General features: G+C 44.7%; 1 protein-coding gene and 1 long non-coding RNA gene across 2 annotated transcripts; one reads left to right on the forward strand and one right to left on the reverse strand.

Moving 5' to 3' along the window:
* Positions 1-337: 337 nt before the first annotated feature.
* LOC111845013 (uncharacterized) lies at positions 338-3710 on the reverse strand. Its single transcript, XR_011993758.1, has 3 exons — positions 3578-3710; positions 1684-3474; positions 338-1414 (listed from the first exon to the last, which is right to left on the reverse strand). It is a non-coding gene; the product is annotated as an uncharacterized lncRNA (long non-coding RNA).
* Positions 3711-3807: 97 nt separating this feature from the next.
* On the forward strand, positions 3808-19572 carry LOC111845011 (NAD(P) transhydrogenase, mitochondrial-like). The gene is made up of 21 exons (XM_023814040.2): positions 3808-4109; positions 5200-5429; positions 6794-7011; positions 7312-7399; positions 7538-7626; positions 7718-7905; positions 7972-8105; positions 8225-8416; positions 8813-8966; positions 9329-9490; positions 9815-9925; positions 10170-10315; positions 10521-10716; positions 12661-12894; positions 14886-15046; positions 15811-15990; positions 16085-16244; positions 17571-17652; positions 18233-18351; positions 18803-18918; positions 19287-19572. The coding sequence occupies exons 1-21, from the start codon at positions 3980-3982 to the stop codon at positions 19431-19433; spliced, it is 3237 nt and encodes a 1078-aa protein (XP_023669808.2). The 5' UTR covers positions 3808-3979; the 3' UTR covers positions 19434-19572.
* Positions 19573-19734: the final 162 nt, after the last annotated feature.

Raw genomic sequence — 19734 nt, forward strand, 5'->3', positions numbered from 1 at the left:
TGCTGCATAAGAAATGCTATTCAACAATTCAGCTTATAAATTGTATTAAAATAAAAGTCTTGGTACTTCCATTAACAGTGCTTGGCACACAGCCTCACCTGGGGCCTCATTTATCAAACTTAATGTGAATTTCAGCGTGAAAGTACATGTACAACAAAAGCCACAAAACAGCATGTGCAAACAATAAAAAGTCTGCTTTATTAAACCCGGCAAACACATGTGTAGGGCTGCACCTAACAATTATTTTTGTGTTGATTAAAATCGACTATGACTAATTTGTGGAATAGCCAAATAAAAATTGACTACTCTGTTAAAAACAACAATTAAATACCAAATGTAAAAATGAAACACCACCAATTTATTGTCTAATAACAAGATACAACAAGGTATGCATAGTAAAAAAAAAATCCAAATGAATTAAAATGATCAATTCCAGTAAACAAATAATGGGCTGATAGCAAAAGTAGGGCAATTAAACAGAAGTAATGCAGTTCAAGCAACACTGGAGATATAACAGAAACTTGTAAGTTTCGACTGGATATCAGTACAAACAGTCAGGGCTGTTTCCAGAAAGCAATCGATCTTAGTGAATAACGAGTAAGATAATGAAGATAGGTACAGAACAAGTGAAATCTACGAGTATTTACCAATCGTCATGCAAGGCATCCTCTCCTGCTGGAAATTGTATGTAGTTGTAAACATGATGCAACAGAAATGTGACCAACACATGCACAGATTTGGACACAGCAGCCTTGCTGAGGCCATGTGCATCACTGATGGCCTGCAGGAATCCACCAGTGGTGTAGAAACAGAGATCTGCACAGTGAGGTAAGGTAAGGAGCGTGCGCTGATACCCACCACAGGACGAACCAGCTTAGGGATGAGAACCCGAGTGCAGCCGTGTGGCGGGTGATACCTCATAATTGCCAATCCCCCACATTTTCCCTGAAAGTTGGAGGACCTGCTTGCAGGGCTGGATATAGGTGTACATCATACCCAGGAAGAAGCAATCGCAGGTTAAGAGCCTTGCTCAAGGGCCCAATGGAGTAGAATCACTCCTAGCATTCAGACAGAGAGACTGACAGTAAAATTCCAGGGTTCCTCTTTTCGATGTATCCTGCACCAGACCAAGAAGGCTCATTATTTCACCCCAGGCCAGCATGTATTTCTTTATGAATTGTTTATTGTTTACGATCAGGGAACCACACAAGAAAACTGTATGAAGTGACACTTCTCCCATGTTGGAAGGAGGTCCAGGTGTTGTTGATTTGCTGACCAGAGGGGGCGAGATGGGACATTGGTCTCGAGGAGCCTTTTAATGAAGATGAGAGCCAGCCCATTGATGAACCAAGCACTTGAACTTAATGCCAGCGCCAATAGAGAGCCAGTGAGGAGAAACAAGGAGAGGTGTGACCTGAAAATGTTTAGTCTGAATGAATATTAAACATGCTGCCATGTTTTGAATCATGATCATCTACAGTAGACTGATAGCACAAACTGGTAGACCTGCCAGCAGAAAGTTGCAATAGTCTAGCCATTAGTGACAAGTGCCTGGGTTAGAAACTGAACTGCATATTCAGAAAGTAAAGACCTGATCTTCTTTATGTTATACAGGGTAAACCTGTAAGATTGGGACAATGCTTTTATGTGCTCAGCAAAAGATAACTGGTCGTGTGTCATTACCTCTAGGTTCCTGGTAGTCCTTGAACAATCACGTCAGTATGAATTATAATGCTGGCAGGGATGACAAGAAGCTCATTTTAGAGAGATTAAGTGGAGGTGTTGGTCCCTCATCCAGGCTGCGATGTCAACCTAGCATGGACTAGCAGAAATTATGGTGCCGTCAAGAATGAAGATCAAGTAGATCTGGATATCATCAGCATAGCAGTGGTAGTAGAAGCCATCTGACTGGATCATCTGGCCTAGACAGAAAACATAAACAGAGAAGAGGAGAGAACCAAGGACAGAGCCTTGGGGAACACCGGTTGTTACCTGATGTGATTTGGACTCCTCTGCACCTCAAGCCACTTGTCAGTTACAAGGTATGAGTCAAACCAGCACTGAGCAGTCACTCTGATACCAACCAGTACTGAGCAGTCACTCTGATGCCAACCAGCACTGAGCAGTCACTCTGATGCCAACCAGCACAGAGTCACCGTGATGCCAAGTTAGGAAAGGGTAGCCTGAAGACTTAAGGGGTGCATTGAAAGTGGAATTAAGGACATTTCTGGAACTTGGTAGACTGGAAGATTCCAGTGTTCCCAGTCCCAACAGAGTTTCATGAACTCAGGATAATTAGAGGGGTATTGATCAAAATATCAGTTTCATTAAAGGATATCGTTATGAGAAATACCATTGATCTCTCACAAGAGATGCATCACATCCTCATGGAATGCCACAGCTGAAGGGGTCATCCGAATAGAATAAAACTCCTTTTGACTGACAAAGGCTCAAACTCACTAAAAGTAACGTTATGGAGGAGCACCTAAGATCATGTGGCTTGACAATCAGTGCTCCCTGCAGAACATAAGTGCCAACCTCCATCAGATTCATCAAGCATAGCATCATCACAGCTCCAGTCTGTTATTTATACAGGCAATTTACCTTGATCTAACTATCATCAAGAATCTCTGTAACCAAAGTTTAATTTACCTCAGTGCTGGGACACATAAGTCTTGGGCTAGTTTGTTGGTTAGATAGGCCTGTCTCTTTGTATTGGCGGATAACACCTATGCGGTAGGTCACAAGCAACGAGGAAACCTTTAAGAACACAGTTTCTTCGGGTGCTAGACATCTACACATCAGGTGAAGCACTTTAAATCATATATTTGCATCTCTATTGCTCTTCCACAAGTAGTAATAGTTCATTATTGTGACCAGAAGGTGGCACCAAATTTCAAAGTATAGTCTAAAAAAACTTCAAAATCAAGCGAAAAGTTAGTTGGATAACTTTTAAGTGCTTTGTAGATACTATAAATAAATCTATTTTTTTTTACCAGTTATACTTAAAAAATGGCTTCAGATACACGCTTTTTCTTTAAAGCTCAATTACTGTAATTTATATTTGTGAAATGAACCCTGCGTGTATTACCTTTATACAATAATGAACGGTGCAACGTTTTTGTTTGAAGACCGTATGAAAGCCGGTCTACAGCGGTGTTTGAATTACGCCGAACTTGTGTCTGTTTTCGGCCGCGGACGGCATGTGAATCACGTGGTTCCACTATTTATAGAGGTAAAACTGAGCTAACGAAACCCGAAGGGGGCACCTTGACGTCAAGGTCACAATGACCATAAAATCTGCATTTACGTCTATCTGTATTGACAAAAAATACCACGGGAGTCATTTATATTAACAGAAGACTCACAGGACCGAGGTTAGTGAGATTTTAAATACTCCCCTGTAGCTGTTGAACTTTTTTCTTACTACTCCAAGTTGCTCGAAGTTCTGTTTGTCATAAACATCAGAAAATACTGCAATTGAAAAAAGAGATAAATGAATTTCCACTAATTTTTTTTTAACTAACATTAAATCACAGTTTCCATGTATTTCACTGCAAAACAAATATTTTATCACCTTTTTGAAATATTTTTCATTCTACTATAAAATTCCTATCTTTAGTAACCCCGTTAATGTTTTCTACAGCAGACTTTATGTGTAGATATGATCTAAGTGCATATTCCAGGCTGAAGGCGAGTAGAGTTTCTTGGCTCTGTGTCCCCTGCCACAGTCGTCACATTTCCAGTTCTCGCGAATCTGGACTGTCCCACATGACTGGTTGGCACTGTATCCTGGAGAGCTATAGTGTCACACTGCAGTTCCTGGGCCTGTGAGCTGACAGTGTGCGCGGGGCAACCGGGACAGCTTTCTGCCTGAGAAAATATGCCTGTTGACATCTGATTGCGAGCTCTGTCTCAGATACCGCACCTCTCCCGTAGCACACCTGCACCTGTAAAGAGCAGGACAGACGCGTGAGACATGTCCTCCCTGCTGCGATGCGTGTCCAGCTGCTCGGTGCCCTTGCTGCATCCCGGTGCCCTGCAGAAGATCTCTGGAATAAGATACTTCAGAACGTTCCCTGTCCTGTGGAACCAGCAAGCTTCCAAAGGTATGGAACAGATACCCTTGGCAAACTCCCTGTTTATTTCATTTTCGGTATGAAGTCTTCCTGCTGAGTGTTGTTTACTTTCATTCCACTTCTTTGTGTTTATTTCAAAAGTTTATGAACAAATGTTGTCTAGATCTTGAACAAGTTAAATCAGTGTAAAGCGTATCAGAGAATAAGTTGTGGATGATGTTAATTTAACGCTGTGGGATTAGACCCCCACCTCATCCACTGAGAAACTGGCTGCTGCTTGCTGATGTTTACTTAAGTTTATATTCAGGAGAGGTCGCGTAAAGGTGAAAGGCACATTCCAGCCTTTTGTGTTTTTTTGTTCTGGTCCAGAGCACCGTTTTGTCATAGGAACCTTGAGGCAAGGTCACAGCCCTTCCGCCTGTGTGAGACTCCCAGTGTGTCGCTGGATCCTCCGCGCGTTAGTTAAGGACAGGGAACTTGCGAGCCGGCCAGGCAGGGGAGGCCCGGTCCGGGGCTGTGGGAGCGGCAGGCTGCCAAGCAGCTGCTAATAATGTCTAGCTGGCGCTGGAAGTTCACCATGCCAATTAAGGACAGATATGTGAAACTGGACCCTGCATGGAATATATCAGCAGGCTGAGCAAGGCCTGTCAAACAGGGATTGCGTTCGTATTGTCGTCTTTTGCTGTACTTTTTTTGAGGTAGAGCTTAAAACAAGAAGCGTTTTAAAGCAAGTGGTAGAAGACTTTGTTTTTAAACCATCTTCTTCTACATTCAGCACTTCTTTATATTATTAACCCACCCCCAGCTTTTGAGTGGTTTCTTCCAATTCAGTGTTTGCTGTCTACACAGCACCCCCCCCCCCCATCATCATGGTACAGTCAAGTACTACTTCCGTTCAGTCATTCTTTACATAATCTGGGTTCGTTGCTGTGGTGGAATGGAGTTGTGACCTTTTGCTGTTGCAGTCAAGACTCAGGAAGTGACTCGTTATTGAATGGGCCTATTAGTAGCTCCCATCTAATCATCAATGTCATCTTCCCAAATACACTGGTATTTCTTGGTAGGTAGGCCTCAGAGTGGGACCATAGTATGAACGTTACCACGTGTGTCTGCTTCCCAGGTGTTCGATACTCAGACGTCCTTGTGGGCATCCCCAAGGAAACCTTCAAGAATGAGCGGAGAGTGGCCGTGTCACCGGCCGGTGTGCAGGCGCTGGTCAAGCAGGGCTTCAGGGTACAGGTGGAGACAGGAGCTGGGGAGGAGTCAAAGTTCTCGGATGAGCATTACAGGGAAGCTGGAGCCACGATAGTTGACACGCAGAGTAGCTTCGATTCAGATCTTGTCCTGAAGGTGAGTATTATGTGTATCTAGTTTGACATAATTAAAAAGTGTGACATTGCTCAAGATAAAAGGAGTCCCATGTGGATCCATCCATCCATCCATCCCTCTCACCAGCACCTCCTCTAGCCCCACCGGGGGAATACCAAGGCAATTGCAGGCCAGCGAAGAAATATAATCTCTCCAGCGTGTCCTGGATCTGCCCCGGGCTCTCCTCCTGGTTGGACATGCCTGGAACACCTCCGCAAGGAGCCGTCCAGAAGGCATCCTACATAGATGCCCGAACCACCTCAACTGACTCCTTTTGACGCAGAGGAGCAGCGGCTTTACTTTGAGCCCCTCCTGAATGTCTGAGCTCCTCACCCTATCGCTTAGGCTGAGCCCAGACACCCTGAGAAGGAAAGGCATTTCCGCCGCTTGTATCTGCGATCTTATTCTTTTGGTCACTACACAAAACTCGTGACCAAACGCAGACTGACTGGTAAATCAAAAGCTGCACCAATCCACCTGTCTATCTCCTGCTCCATTGTACCCTCATTCATAAACAAGACCCTGAGATACATCAACTTCTCCATTTGAGGGAGGCAGGAACTCATCCCCAACCTGGAGGGGGCAGTACACCCTCTGACTCCCAGGATTCTCGTGGCCCAATCAGTACTCAGCATCTTGATCCCTCACACATCCTGTTCCCTGTGTCTGAATGGCTCCCTTCAGGGCACAGGCTTCGCTGTCCAGGTTGCAGGACACAGAGGAGAAGGACAACCGTTGTCCTCAGGACTGTCCAGCTACTCAAGTCTCAATATCTGTGATTTGGCATCATATTAAAGGAACTTTTAATGGAAGTTTTTAATGGAACTTTATCAGAACACACAGCATTAAGGTTTGCCTAACAGCGATGTGTCCTTTTTATTCTGTATTTATTGTCATGTGTGAATGGCTGCTGTGCTAATCCACACACCTTTTTAATTGCCCATTGAGGATAAAGTGAATTGAATTGAATTGAATTGAGACGAGATGAAATGAGATGAGATGAGATGAGACGAAACTACCTCAGTGTATGCTGAAGGTTACTGCTCTTTGAATTCAACAGGAAAACATCTGCAAAAAGCAAAGATATGATCCTGAGGTCACCAAGCTCGACACCCTCCACCCCTTGACTGTGCTGAAACATTGTATCCATAAGACTTATGAACTAAATCGATGGCAAAGTGTAGCCCTTTCAAAGTCCAACACCCACCAAGAGCAAGTAAAATTTACTGCAGACAATGTGAAACAAACTGTTGCTTCAATTATGCAGGGTCCTAATGGCCCGTAATAGACCCACATGGGTTTATCATGGAAATATCTTTGTGTCTTCATTTTGCCTCTGGTTGCAGGTACGAGCACCAGTGTTTAATGACGCCATGGGGAGGCACGAGGCTGAATTGCTCAGGCCCAGGTCCACACTCGTGAGCTTCATCTACCCAGCACAAAATCCTGACCTCATGGAGAAGCTCTCCAGCCAGAAGTGTACCGTCCTGGCCATGGACCAGGTGCCGAGGGTCACAATAGCTCAAGGTTATGATGCACTGAGCTCCATGGCCAACATTGCAGGGTGAGATAATGTATCTTTATGGGAGGACCAGCAGAAGATACTGCCTGGCATAGTTACATGTCCAGAATATTTGTGCAGGTTTTCCCAGGCACTCCAGTCCAAAAACATGTGATTTGATGAACTGATGTCTCTAAATTGCCCATATTGTTTGAGCGAGTGCCCAGCCTTGGACTTGCATCTCATCCAGGGTATCTTGAGCACTGTGCTTCCAGGGATAGGTTTCAGGTGTGACCCTGTACGGCATACATTGTTATGGATAGATGGAAGATTGCTGCCTTGATTGGGCTTTATTTTGTTTAGGTACAAGGCTGTTGTCCTGGCAGCCAATCATTTTGGAAGATTTTTCACTGGCCAGATCACTGCTGCTGGGAAAGTACCACCAGCCAAGGTATGCACCCTCCACTCCTGTGTCACGTCTAACCGTAATGCGGGATCATGCACAGGAACCTCTATAACATCAAACGCAAATTCGGATCCTCACTGTATCTGGAGCACTTTCTGTTGACACCTTGGTCCCTCTGTGCAGGTCCTGGTGATCGGTGGTGGCGTTGCAGGTCTGTCTGCAGCTGGGGCCGCCAAATCGATGGGTGCCATCGTGAGGGGATTTGACACCAGGTGACCAAGGCGTGACTTTTTGCACTAATTACCTTGCAGACAAGGTTGCGCTCTTCTGAGTATGTACTGTGCTTCATTTCCCTGCCCCCAGACCTGCTGCCCTGGAGCAGTTTAAGTCATTCGGGGCTGAGCCCCTAGAGGTGGATATGAAGGAGTCCGGGGAGGGCGTCGGCGGCTATGCCAAGGAGATGTCCAAGGAGTTCATCGAGGCGGAGATGGTGCTGTTTGCCAAACAGTGTAAAGACGTGGACATCATCATTACCACTGCGCTCATTCCAGGTGAGCACCACGCCCATCCATGACCACTCCCAACAGTGCTGTAAGTCTGACATTCCCCTCCTGCAGGAAAGAGAGCTCCCATCCTTATCAAGACCGAAATGGTCGAGTCCATGAGGGATGGCTCCGTGGTGGTGGATCTAGCTGCTGAGGCTGGGGGCAACATAGAGACCACAAAACCTGGAGAGCTATACGTTCACAAGGTGAGCATTTCTTAAATATCTTCTCATATCTTGGCAGGAAGAAGAAGAGGAGTGAGATCTGGAGGATGTGGTTGCAAGTTATCTGCACTGTGTGACCGTTTTTTTCCATCTATTGTCAGGGCGTGACACACGTTGGGTACACAGATCTGCCAAGCCGGATGGCCACACAAGCCAGCTCACTGTACTCAAATAATATTTTGAAATTACTGAAGGCCATCAGTCCCGACAAGGAATACTTTTACTTTGAGCCCAAGGATGATTTTGATTATGGAACAGTCGACCATGTCGTTCGGGGCACCGTGGTCATGAAGGTAAGTCTGCTGTGTTTTTACAGCAGGGGGCGACATTAAGTCCCTTTTTCAAACATAAAATTCCTTGTCAGTTTGCCCACCCTGAGCCCTGTTTTTCTTTGTTTCTGAATGGGCTGAACCATCCAAACCGCAAAATGTGCTTCTTTTATTACCAAAACACGGCAACTGGCAAGGCACCTGGGAATGTAGAAAACAGAAATTAGTAGTACATTAAATGTAATTTTCAATTATTTTTATTTTACTTTAATATGTTAATTATGTTTTCCAAGCAAGCTCCCCACTGTGAAACAGTGATAGATAATGGGATTGTCTAATAGCCTGTGCTAGATGAACAGGAATAATGTTCTAAAATGTCTTTTGAATGTAACGACTTTATTTTAATGTTGCACTTTCTAGGACGGCAAAAATCTTTTCCCATCTCCATTGCCAAAGACTTCCCCTCCTCCAGCTCCGCTCAAACAGAAAACGGTGGCAGAACTCAACGCCGAGAAGCTGGCTGAGATCTCCCCCTTCAGGCGAACCATGACGTCCGCCTGCATCTACACGGCAGGTCAGCGGTGCTGCGTCCGGCCTCTGCATGCCACTGACATGCCCGTGTGCGCAGTCGGTAAATAATGCCCATGTGGTCTCAGTAACTGGGGCCTGGAAAGGGATCCACAGGAAAGCCAGATACTGCTGTTTCAAAATCGTTTGGTCTCTAGGTACTTGTTTTTTAGGACCAGGCATCCAGTTGAGTTTTTCCCTTTTTTTGCTGTTCACCTTGGCTGTACAAAAAGTACACGTGATATTATTGTTAGATGCAGCTCTCAGGAAACACTGCCGGGCCAATTTTGGCCCTTGTTAGGAAGCCCAGGGTCCTGGACAGGAGACTCAGGTAGAACGTCCCCCCACCCCACCCCCTCTGCTCCCCAGGTCTTTCCGCAGTGCTTGGACTCGGCGTTGTCTCCCCCAACGCTGCCTTTACGCAGATGGTGACCACATTCGGCCTGGCCGGGATCGTGGGCTACCACACCGTCTGGGGGGTCACCCCTGCCCTGCACTCCCCGCTGATGTCTGTTACCAATGCCATCTCAGGTCAGGGACTGCACTCGCGTGTGTGTGTGTGTGTGAGTCTGTGTGTGTGGATTAGGTTTATATTACATTGTGGGGTCCTCCACAATGTGATGAAATTTTGTTATTTTGACGTTTTGGGGACCATTTCTGAGATCTCCACAAAGATCTGTGAATGCAGTCAAAAAGGGAAAAAAGACAAAAGTCTTGCATTTTGTTTGGTTAAGGTTAGGGCTGGGTAGGGGTTAAGGTTGTCATTGTTGGGATTAGAGTTTTCCCCATAGAAATGAATGAGTCCCCACTTGGGTGCAGACGTATCAATGTGAAAGGCCACATTTCTCTCTGCAGGCCTGACTGCAGTGGGTGGTTTGGCACTAATGGGTGGGGGTCTCACCCCCTCCAGCATCCCGGAGACCCTGGCCCTGTTGGCAGCCTTCGTCTCCTCCATAAACATTGCGGGTAAGGGCCCCCAGGCAGGGCTGACAGCCTTACTGCGAGGCCTGCCACTTTTGCCAGCCATTTGCTTGGGTTATCAGCACTCTACACTTTCACTCTGTTCTTTCACTCATTACGCTGCCATGTGACTCCACACCATGTGACCGCATATCATGTGACTCCATCGTGTATCTCCGTCTCATGTCTCCACATAAAGTGTTTTACCTCCACATCACATATCTTGCCTTGTGTCACTGTCTGCCTACAGGCGGCTTCCTCATCACTCAGAGGATGCTGGACATGTTCAAAAGGCCCACAGACCCCCCCGAGTATAACTACCTGTACGGCATCCCTGGCGCTGCCTTCATAGGTGGATACGGCGCTAGCATCCTGGGCGGCTACAACATCGAGCAGGTGGGAAATACATCAATAGGGAAAAGAGCGACAGAAACATGAATTCAGTGGAGTAAATACTGTATGCGTGTAACGGGCACAAGAGAGACAGGAGGAGTGTTGACAGGCTGTGTTGAACACATTCTCTGGCCTCTGAGTAGCTGAGATTATCCCTAACGCCAGTTTGATGCTCATCGCCAAGATGGCTGTGTTTTCCCATCTGCAGATGATATATCTCGGCTCTGGGCTGTGCTGCGTGGGAGCGCTGGCGGGGCTGTCCGCACAGGGCACCTCCAGGCTGGGAAATGCCCTCGGCATCATCGGAGTGGCTGGGGGCCTCGCAGCCACCCTGGGGGCCCTCAAACCCTCCCCCGAGCTGCTCTCTCAGATGTCCCTGGCAATGGCCACTGGGGGAACGATCGGTGGGTACAGCGGCCGCTTAATTCGCTACCGCCAACTACGGTCAGGTGTTCAAACTGCTGTCATTATTAAAAACTGAAATTTTAAAGCAAGGCAACATCAAAAGACAGACTTGACACTTTATCATAGCACACTTACGGAAAACCTCAAAATCACAAGACATCACTGGATTACATTAACGATGCCTTAGATATAAGCAGGACCAGTATGACTGATCAAATGCAGCATTAAGTGTCGTGGTAGTAAACAGTCAGTGCAAATTTCTCAGGCATTTATGGTATTTCTACATTCATAAGGGTTACATTACATCAAAAACATAAAGATAGGGGATGAAAGAAGGCATTACCACTCTTAAAGCTTTAAAAGCACAGTTAATCTCCTGCCTTAAGTATATTTAGGTCATAAACATCACAGCCTTTGATGTTAATTCCATAATTTTCTTGCTGTTCTTGTTTCTAAGAATGATCTGAAAGATGGAAAATACTATATTTTAGCATTAATCACCTGGGTTGGCCTGCAGTGTAGCTGATGTAACAAATGAGCATTTAATTCTCTGATGAATGCAAGCAGCTGGTAGAAATCAGTGGGCACTCACAGACGCCTTCAGATGGTTAAGCCCAGTGCATTCTCTTACACTTTATTATGTTTGCATTTGCTTTAAGTCCACATCGTATGGCGTTCTTTGGCCTTTGATGTTTGTAATTCTCTGACATGTTCATTGCTAATTGAGTCAAAAGATTTCTCTTTGCCATGCACTGCATAATAGTAACCTTCAAAGCACTGTCCTTAAGGAAGGTTTTGTACCTGGCACTTTAGGGATGTATTATAACATTAAGGTAAAAAAAAAAGTAAATAAATAAAAATAACAATGACAAAGGTGAAGATGTGGGAGAGGAAAGATGGCGTGTTGGAGACAAATATTCTATACCTTCAGACACCATGTTTCTTATCTTAAGAGGCTGGATGTTGAGGGTCAGGTGACTTTTTGTATTTACGTAGTCGGCAGGAATGGAAAGGAACTAATTTTTTAATCTCACTGCTTAGCCTGTCTTTTCCATTTAAACAGGGGCCTGAAAGAGGGGCCTGAGGTCCTCCTGGAGATCCAGGCAAAAATTGTTTTTTAATATTGATTAAAATTTTGATTTGACGGGAAGAGGAGGTTGACAAAATCACACCCCACACATGTGATGTCACCTTACAGCTTCTTAAAGGAACAGCATGACATAATAGAGCAGCATGTATTGTATGAAAGATATCAGCAAGAACATAATGTCTTCTACAGAGGACAAAAATGAATTACTGGATCTCAAGAGGACAGTGGGAACCCACATACCTAGTATCCAGTCATTGTCCAGCAGAGCCCAGTTTAAGCTTTTGGATAATGGAAGGCTTTATTGGGATTTCTATGTCGGCCGGCTTTTTAAAAGCAGGAATTAATGCACCATATTGTACTGTATGCACATCAAAAAATGTTCAGTATCATAGAACAGTGTTTTCCAAACCCGTCCTTGGGGAACCCCAGACTGTCCGTATTTTTCTTTCCAGTACAGCCCTGTTTGGTCTTGGATAACAAAAAGCTTACAAGAAGCTTTAAAATTTTTTATTTTTTATTGGGATGTCCATGTGGGCTGGCTTTTTAAAACTGGGAATTAACGTGCCATAATACATTCTGTATTAAAAAATGTTCTGTGTGATAGAACAGTGTTTCCCAACCCAGTGCTTGTGGACTCCCAGACAGTCCATGTGTTTTTCACAAAAATGTGGATTGTTTAGTAGGGAGCTGGGAGGGAGCAAAAACATGGACTGGCAAGGGGTCTTCGTGGACCGGGTTTAGAAACACTGTCATAGAATATATGGAAATTCAAATGCATTTGTCTGTTTTTTCCCTTGTCCCTATGCTAGGTAATTATAATTCTGTCACTCTGTTTTATTGTTCTGGCCTTCAGGTCTGACAGTCGCCAAGCGCATTGAGATCTCTGACCTGCCCCAGCTGGTAGCTGCCTTCCACAGCCTGGTGGGACTAGCAGCTGTGCTCACCTGCATTGCTGAGTTCATGATTGAGCACCCCCACCTGGACACGCACCCTGCCGCCAACATGGTGAAGACCGTGGCCTACCTAGGCACCTACATCGGGGGCGTCACCTTCAGCGGCTCCCTGGTGGCATATGGCAAGCTTCAGGGTGCGTTTCTCTCCACTGCTAGCCAGCTTTCATAACTGCACAACCAGTAGAGGGCGACGGTGAGGATGGGAGCACAGGGCAGGGACACCTTGGATGGGGTGCGGGTCTGTTACAGGGCAGACAGACAATCACACACTCTGGGAATTTTAAAGCCAACAATATCTATATGCTTTCGATAACCGTATGCAAATTATCAGGATAATACAAACAAATGATTTTGTATATATATTTACAGTGCTGTTTAAAGTGCAAGTAAAACCCATATCTTTAACGGATTGAGTTCAAGTGAAGATCGAGTCCAGTGGGGGGCAAGTCCGAGACACGAACGAGTCCGAGACACGAACGAGTCCGAGACAGGAACGAGTCCGAGACACGAACGAGTCCGAGACACGAACGAGTCCGAGACAGGAACGAGTCCGAGACACGAACGAGTCCGAGACACGAACGAGTCCGATTCCAATTTGAGAAAGCACACAAGTTCAGTTCTAGGCCATGAATCTTAAATTCAAAGACTATAAACTGAAAACTAAACAAATACCTCACATTTTTATATTTAAATAATTTACTTTACTAACTAAGAAACAATTGTTTTCAACTAAAAAATATTTGTCAAACACAAATATAACAGAAACACACCTCCACTACGTCCTGTAGCAATTATTAATTACATGGTTACAAGACTGCATCCTGCTGAACAGTGGTTAGAATTGGTTAACAATTGGCGCATAAAACAATACAAAGTTTCTTTCGAACTTATTAATGTTTCATAGTTTCTTAAAATTTCACATAATATAGATAAAGTGCACACATAGTGTTCAGTGCCAGATCTACTATGTAAGAAACTATGTGTGATATTTCTGTCATTGGGAGTCTGCACACTACAATGGCATGTTACTTTTGATAACAACAAGTGCTCTGAGCTTTACAGCTCCCCTGTCAGAAAAATGGCTGGTTTGATTCCTGCTCCCGGCAGATCAATCACATCACCATTAGGCCCTTGAGTAAGACCTTCAAATATAACTACTGCAGGTGTTCTGAACACTGGATGAACCTGTGATCTGATAACTACTTCACTCTCAACTGTGTCTCTCTGGAGACCAAGGTGGGTAATGTGAAAAAGGGGTTAATAAGGTACAACAATAATTATTATTACGAGACATTGGCTTACTAGCAGGATAGCCATCAATAGAGTGCTATATAAAACAAATTTTGGCCGGACATTTAGTCCAACTGAGTTTGCTAGAATTACGTACCTGTCTGTATGCTTCCTTTCCAGAAGTCGGTAGAAATTCGCACCTCAGTATTTGATGATCATCATGAGTGTTCAAGTGTGAGTCAACACTGAGCAAAAATTCACCTGAGTGCATGACAAGACCGAGTCAATTCATATGTGGACTCGAGACCGTACTCAAGTACCGCAACTCCATGTCTTCATATATTTGTTTTGCTCTGTTTTAATTGCTTACACTAGGAGAGACCTGAGTTGAATATTATTGATTTGTGAGAAGTCAAATATGGGAAATTTCTGTGATTTTATTGGCAGTCCTACAGTCTTCAATTGGGCTGAAAAAGTCAGTTGTATAAAAAAAAACCTGGAGAGGAAAGTTTGAGATTATGAGCTCAGAAAGATGGCTTGAAACGATGCTCATGTAATTTAAGGGACTCCAGAGGAAATAACAAAGTAATTTTTCTAAGAAGAGCAGTCTTTGGAATGCCTCTAGGTATTTGGTCTAATGACTGACTTGGGTTTTTATGATAAATTTGGGTTATGTTAGCAAGATCGGTAATGCAAAGCAGACCTTGTGGTGAATCTCCACGCCGTTGTCTGTTATCAATACCGGGCCTCGCGGAGTTTCCCCTTTCCTGGGAAACGCGCACATGCCGGCCGATTGAAATTCCGGAGCTGATCTTCAGTCTTGAGGACCACATCTCCCCTGCTTTCATCTCCTACCGTGTTTTTTGAGATCCTTGTCTTGTGCTTATGCCTCCAGGCATCCTGGACTCGGCTCCGCTGCTGCTGCCTGGCCGGCACATGCTGAACGCTGGTCTGATGGCGGCCTCCGTGGGTGGCCTGGTGCCCTACATGCTGAGCTCCAGCTACGCGACGGGCATGGGCTGCCTGGTGGGTGTGTCTGGGCTCTCTACCATCATGGTAAGATCGTGGGAGGTTCTCCGAAATACTTTACATCTTTCTCATAAACATGTTTTCCTAGAACATTAAAATGCAGTAAGGTGATATGTGTACCTTGTGGTATTCAGTCGTTAATGGAGATAAACAAAGTCCCAGGTTCTACAGACTAGGTCATCAGAGATTCAGCGTCTTCAGGGCATGAGTGACTTATAGAAGCCAGCACCAGGGCATCTCTGCCAGCAGGACCTGGGTCCGTGGATGTCCATGGATGGAGATCCTGGAGCTGGCAGTCCACTTTGTTTGCTGGATCTTGTTCTGACTGAGCTATTTAATTATCCTTGATTGCACTCTAAATTGAGTGAACCAGATTTTTTTTAATCTGTCAAATGCATTGCTAAAGGACTCACTGCAACTTTCAAATTCTACCCTATTATTCTAAATTATTAAGGATTGATTGATTAAAATAATATTACATAAAATATTCATTATAAGAGGCATTTGTAATATAGACAATTTTGCCTGATTGTGCCTATAGATTTCGTGATCAGCTCCAGACCCCAGCGTCCTTGTAAAGGACAAGCAGGTTTAGAAAATGGATGGAAGAGTGAAGTATAGTGATAACTGTTCCTCAGGTGGTGTTGATTTAGTTTGACATGAAGTATATGATCAGTCAACACTGCAGTCAAGGCTAATGAACTGAGCTTAGTATGACTGTAATCCAGCGTACGGAGTGGTCCTTTGGGACTGGGAAACCTGTCCTAGCCAATGTGCCATGTTGTCCTCAGGGTGTCACTCTGACTGCGGCCATCGGGGGTGCCGACATGCCTGTGGTCATCACAGTTCTCAACAGCTATTCGGGTTGGGCGCTATGCGCGGAGGGCTTCCTGCTGGACAATAACCTCATGACCATCGTTGGGGCGCTCATTGGCTCTTCCGGAGCCATCTTGTCGTACATCATGTGTGTGGTGAGTGCATGCACTCCAGGATAATGCATCTTTGCTGAGAATGGGGGAAGCCTTAGCACGTGAACTGCGACACTAACTACGCATCTCAATACAGGCCATGAATCGCTCGCTGCCCAACGTGATTCTGGGAGGGTACGGCACAACATCCACGGCCGGTGGTAAGCCAATGGAGATTGTGGGCACTCATACGGAGGTCAATGTGGATCAGTCCATTGAGATGATTAAAGAAGCAAACAGCATCATCATCACGCCTGGTAAGAGACATAACCAGAACGCTTCTGTCATGTTCAACCAGGATCGTGGTGGAGAGATGACAAAGTACTCTGTGACCACTAGGCGGGAGTATTTTCAAGCACAAACTCTTTGCGTTTCACTCAAGTGCATGATGAATATATGGGTAAAACCGTCACATGCGATCTGTAAAAATGGCCAGAGATAGTCAAAGCAGATGTCATTGGCTGCCAGATGATAATATGTAGAACTGTATGATTAATGTGGGTGCTGTTTGCGGTGGCATCCTTTAACAGCAGTTGGTCGAGGATTCCTCTATTAGCGCTGCTTCAGTTCCTTTTGGTTGTTTTTAATGAAAGAGAAGAATTAGACAGCAGAGAAACCCCTTGTGGAAAGTTCACAGGCGAAAGTTCAAGTGCACAACAGAAAACATGTGGCTCAAGTTTGCTTTTCTTGCTCTTGTTTGTAACAACACTGCGAAAGAGCAGGGCCAGTTCAAACGTGTTGAATCAATTAACGAAGGGAGGCAGCTGAAGGAAAGACCTAAAGCGGCAATCCCAGTTTTCTGCTTTATCACGGAAAGAGCGCAGTAAGGCTAAAGAAGCTGATTACAAACAGGGAACGGAGAAATCGAAGGATATGGCTGCTTCACTGGCAGGTGGCTGCCCCGAGGGGGATCTCCTTAAGAATTAACCTGCCGCTCCCCCCGTGTCTGGCAGTAGTGGTCACCCTGACAGAGTGAGCGGTTAGCAACTTGCACGCAAGATTGCGTAAGGCTTTGGATATGTTGCCATCAAGGATTGGGGACAGGAAAAGTCTAGAAACAATTCATGAAGAGAGGCTCTCCCATTGGGCTGGATGTGTTTATTTATGACCATGTTATTTGTTGTATCTTGACAGCATTCGGAGTGTAGATATTTGATCAGTAGTATGACAGTGCTTGCATTCTGCCCTAGATGTAGGTAAACACAAAATCAGTGCAAGTCCAGAACCACAAAACAGAACTCTTTAAACATGGCCAAAAATTCATATTATTTGCAGAAAATTGCAGTATAAACTCTATAATCATTTTTCTTCTTTCCAAAAATCTAAATCAACTGAATGTGGAGACATGAAAGAAATATTTCCAGTTCCAACTCAAAATCAGAGCAAAATGCAACCAAATCGCAGCTCTGGTGACAGCATGTCAGTGCAATAATATGCAGTCTAAAATGTATTGAATGCTTTATATGACCACATGTAAATACAAAATATTAAGCGGTTGTGGAAAGTAAATAAATGGATGGATGGATGGATGGATAGTCATAATTATACACAATTGTAACAAGCTCCTCCTGACATTCTGATAGGCTGGGGTTTGTGCGCTGCCAAGGCTCAGTATCCAATCGCTGACATGGTGAAGATGCTCAGAGAGCAGGGGAAGACGGTCAGGTAGGATGGTTGCTATGCCTCCTTGCCAGGGGAGCTGGTAAAATCAAATGGGAACACTGGGAAAATCTGAAAAAGGTTCTATGACCTATTAAAAGAAAAAATGTGATCAAAAACATCCCGTTTTACTGAAATTAATATTTACAGGTCCATGCTGTTTAAAGTGTATAGTCACATATATTTATTTGACAGACATTTTTATACTATTACACTACAGATTCAAACCAAGAATTACTACTTCGTGCCATCATAATTTATAAATAAGGGCTTTAAAATATACTCTGTTATAAAATTATGCTTGTTCAGTACACAAAGTAATTAATTACTTTTTTTTTATTTTTTAAAATAATAATGCAGTGTCTTTATTTAAACAAGGTGCAATGCTGCAGAATATTTGTCCAGATTTATGTAAGGAAATTATCAAAATGAGACGAAAGCTTTGGAAAAGCTCCTATGAATATAACAAACAAAGGCTGTATCTATGGGCTGGACCACATCTGCCAGACTACACATGACGTCAAAGGTATTCTTGGCCTCGCTATCAGTGATGTTGTGGATCTGAATGCGGCCTTTTTTGACCCAGGTTTGGCATTCACCCCGTAGCTGGTCGCATGCCGGGCCAGCTGAATGTGCTTCTAGCCGAGGCAGGAGTCCCGTACGATGTCGTGTTGGAGATGGATGAGATCAACGAAGACTTTCCAGGTTGACAGAATAAGCTTGTGTTTCGCACTCTCTCACGGACCCAGAAAGGGCAGAAAAACAGATCGTCTGGGATGGCTGTAGTGTCTCATTTCTGACAAGCTGCACGGCCCGTGCAGAAATTAGTGCAAGCGTTTGAGATAAACAGGGTTTTTCATGCGGAGCGAACAAGCAGAAAAACAACTCTAATACTTATATTATCCAGGCACATTTTCAGATTAAAGTCATGTAATTCAGCTTACACATGTGAGGCCAGCAGGCAGCTGAATATTAAGGTAGTTTAGAGTGAACTGCCCTGCAGTGTAAAGCTTACATGTGGTTTCATTCATGTTGCATACAGCGAGCTGGGCGACGGTAAATCGCTGCCTCATGGCTGTTTCTCTTTGATTGTGCCTGTTGGTGTCCTAAGTTACTGCAGCTCCGTCGAGATTAAAGGTCTCCTTTATTGGTGCAGAAACGGATCTCGCACTGGTCATCGGTGCAAATGACACTGTAAACTCAGCGGCCCAGGAAGACCCCAACTCCATCATAGCAGGCATGCCCGTGCTGGAAGTCTGGAAGTCCAAGCAGGTAAGGCCTGGCAACCCTTCTCATCTTGAGTTCAGCTCCTCAGCTAGGGTACTGTTTACTTAATTACAATGCTCTGGTCAGCTGCCTATTTCAGGGGAGCTGGTGCCAACCTGGCAACCCCACTGGCACTGATACTTGCTCTATTGTCATTAGTACAGGTACCCATCATAACTGCTATCAGACGATCATGCTGTCCATCAGATGTTTGTGGCTATCCACAGCTCAGAATACAGCACAATAACATTTCTAATAAGTGCATTTAACAAAATGTGTAGTACCGCTCAGGAATATGCAACACAGAGCTGGTACAATCTGACAGCATCTTGCCTAAGTATACCAAATTAACGGTGACCATCCTCCTGACACAGGTGATCGTGATGAAGCGCACACTTGGCGTGGGATATGCTGCGGTGGACAACCCCATTTTCTACAAGGCCAACACCGGCATGCTGCTTGGAGATGCCAAGAAGACCTGCGATAGCCTGCAGGCCAAAATCAGAGAGGCCTACTACTAGGCGCAGGACTGACTCCAAATCAATTATACATTTATATATATATTTATTTCCCTTTTCCTGATCACATGCTGATTTATGGCAGTGTTCAGCTGATTCCAAAATGCAAGTTTTAAATGTAATAAACTTAACCTCTCCTGTTGCTGTAGGCCTGTCTCTGTAAGCCACATAAATATGGGGACCTTATAGGGCAGGAATCGAACCCACAACCCTAGCAGTGTCGAAGCACTGCGCTGCTCTCTGATCCGGAGAAAATGAGATAGATGAGGAAAAAGACATGATACCTCTGAGTCATTAAACATGC

This window comes from Paramormyrops kingsleyae, chromosome 11, assembly GCF_048594095.1.
Source record: "Paramormyrops kingsleyae isolate MSU_618 chromosome 11, PKINGS_0.4, whole genome shotgun sequence".
NCBI lineage: Eukaryota > Metazoa > Chordata > Actinopteri > Osteoglossiformes > Mormyridae > Paramormyrops > Paramormyrops kingsleyae.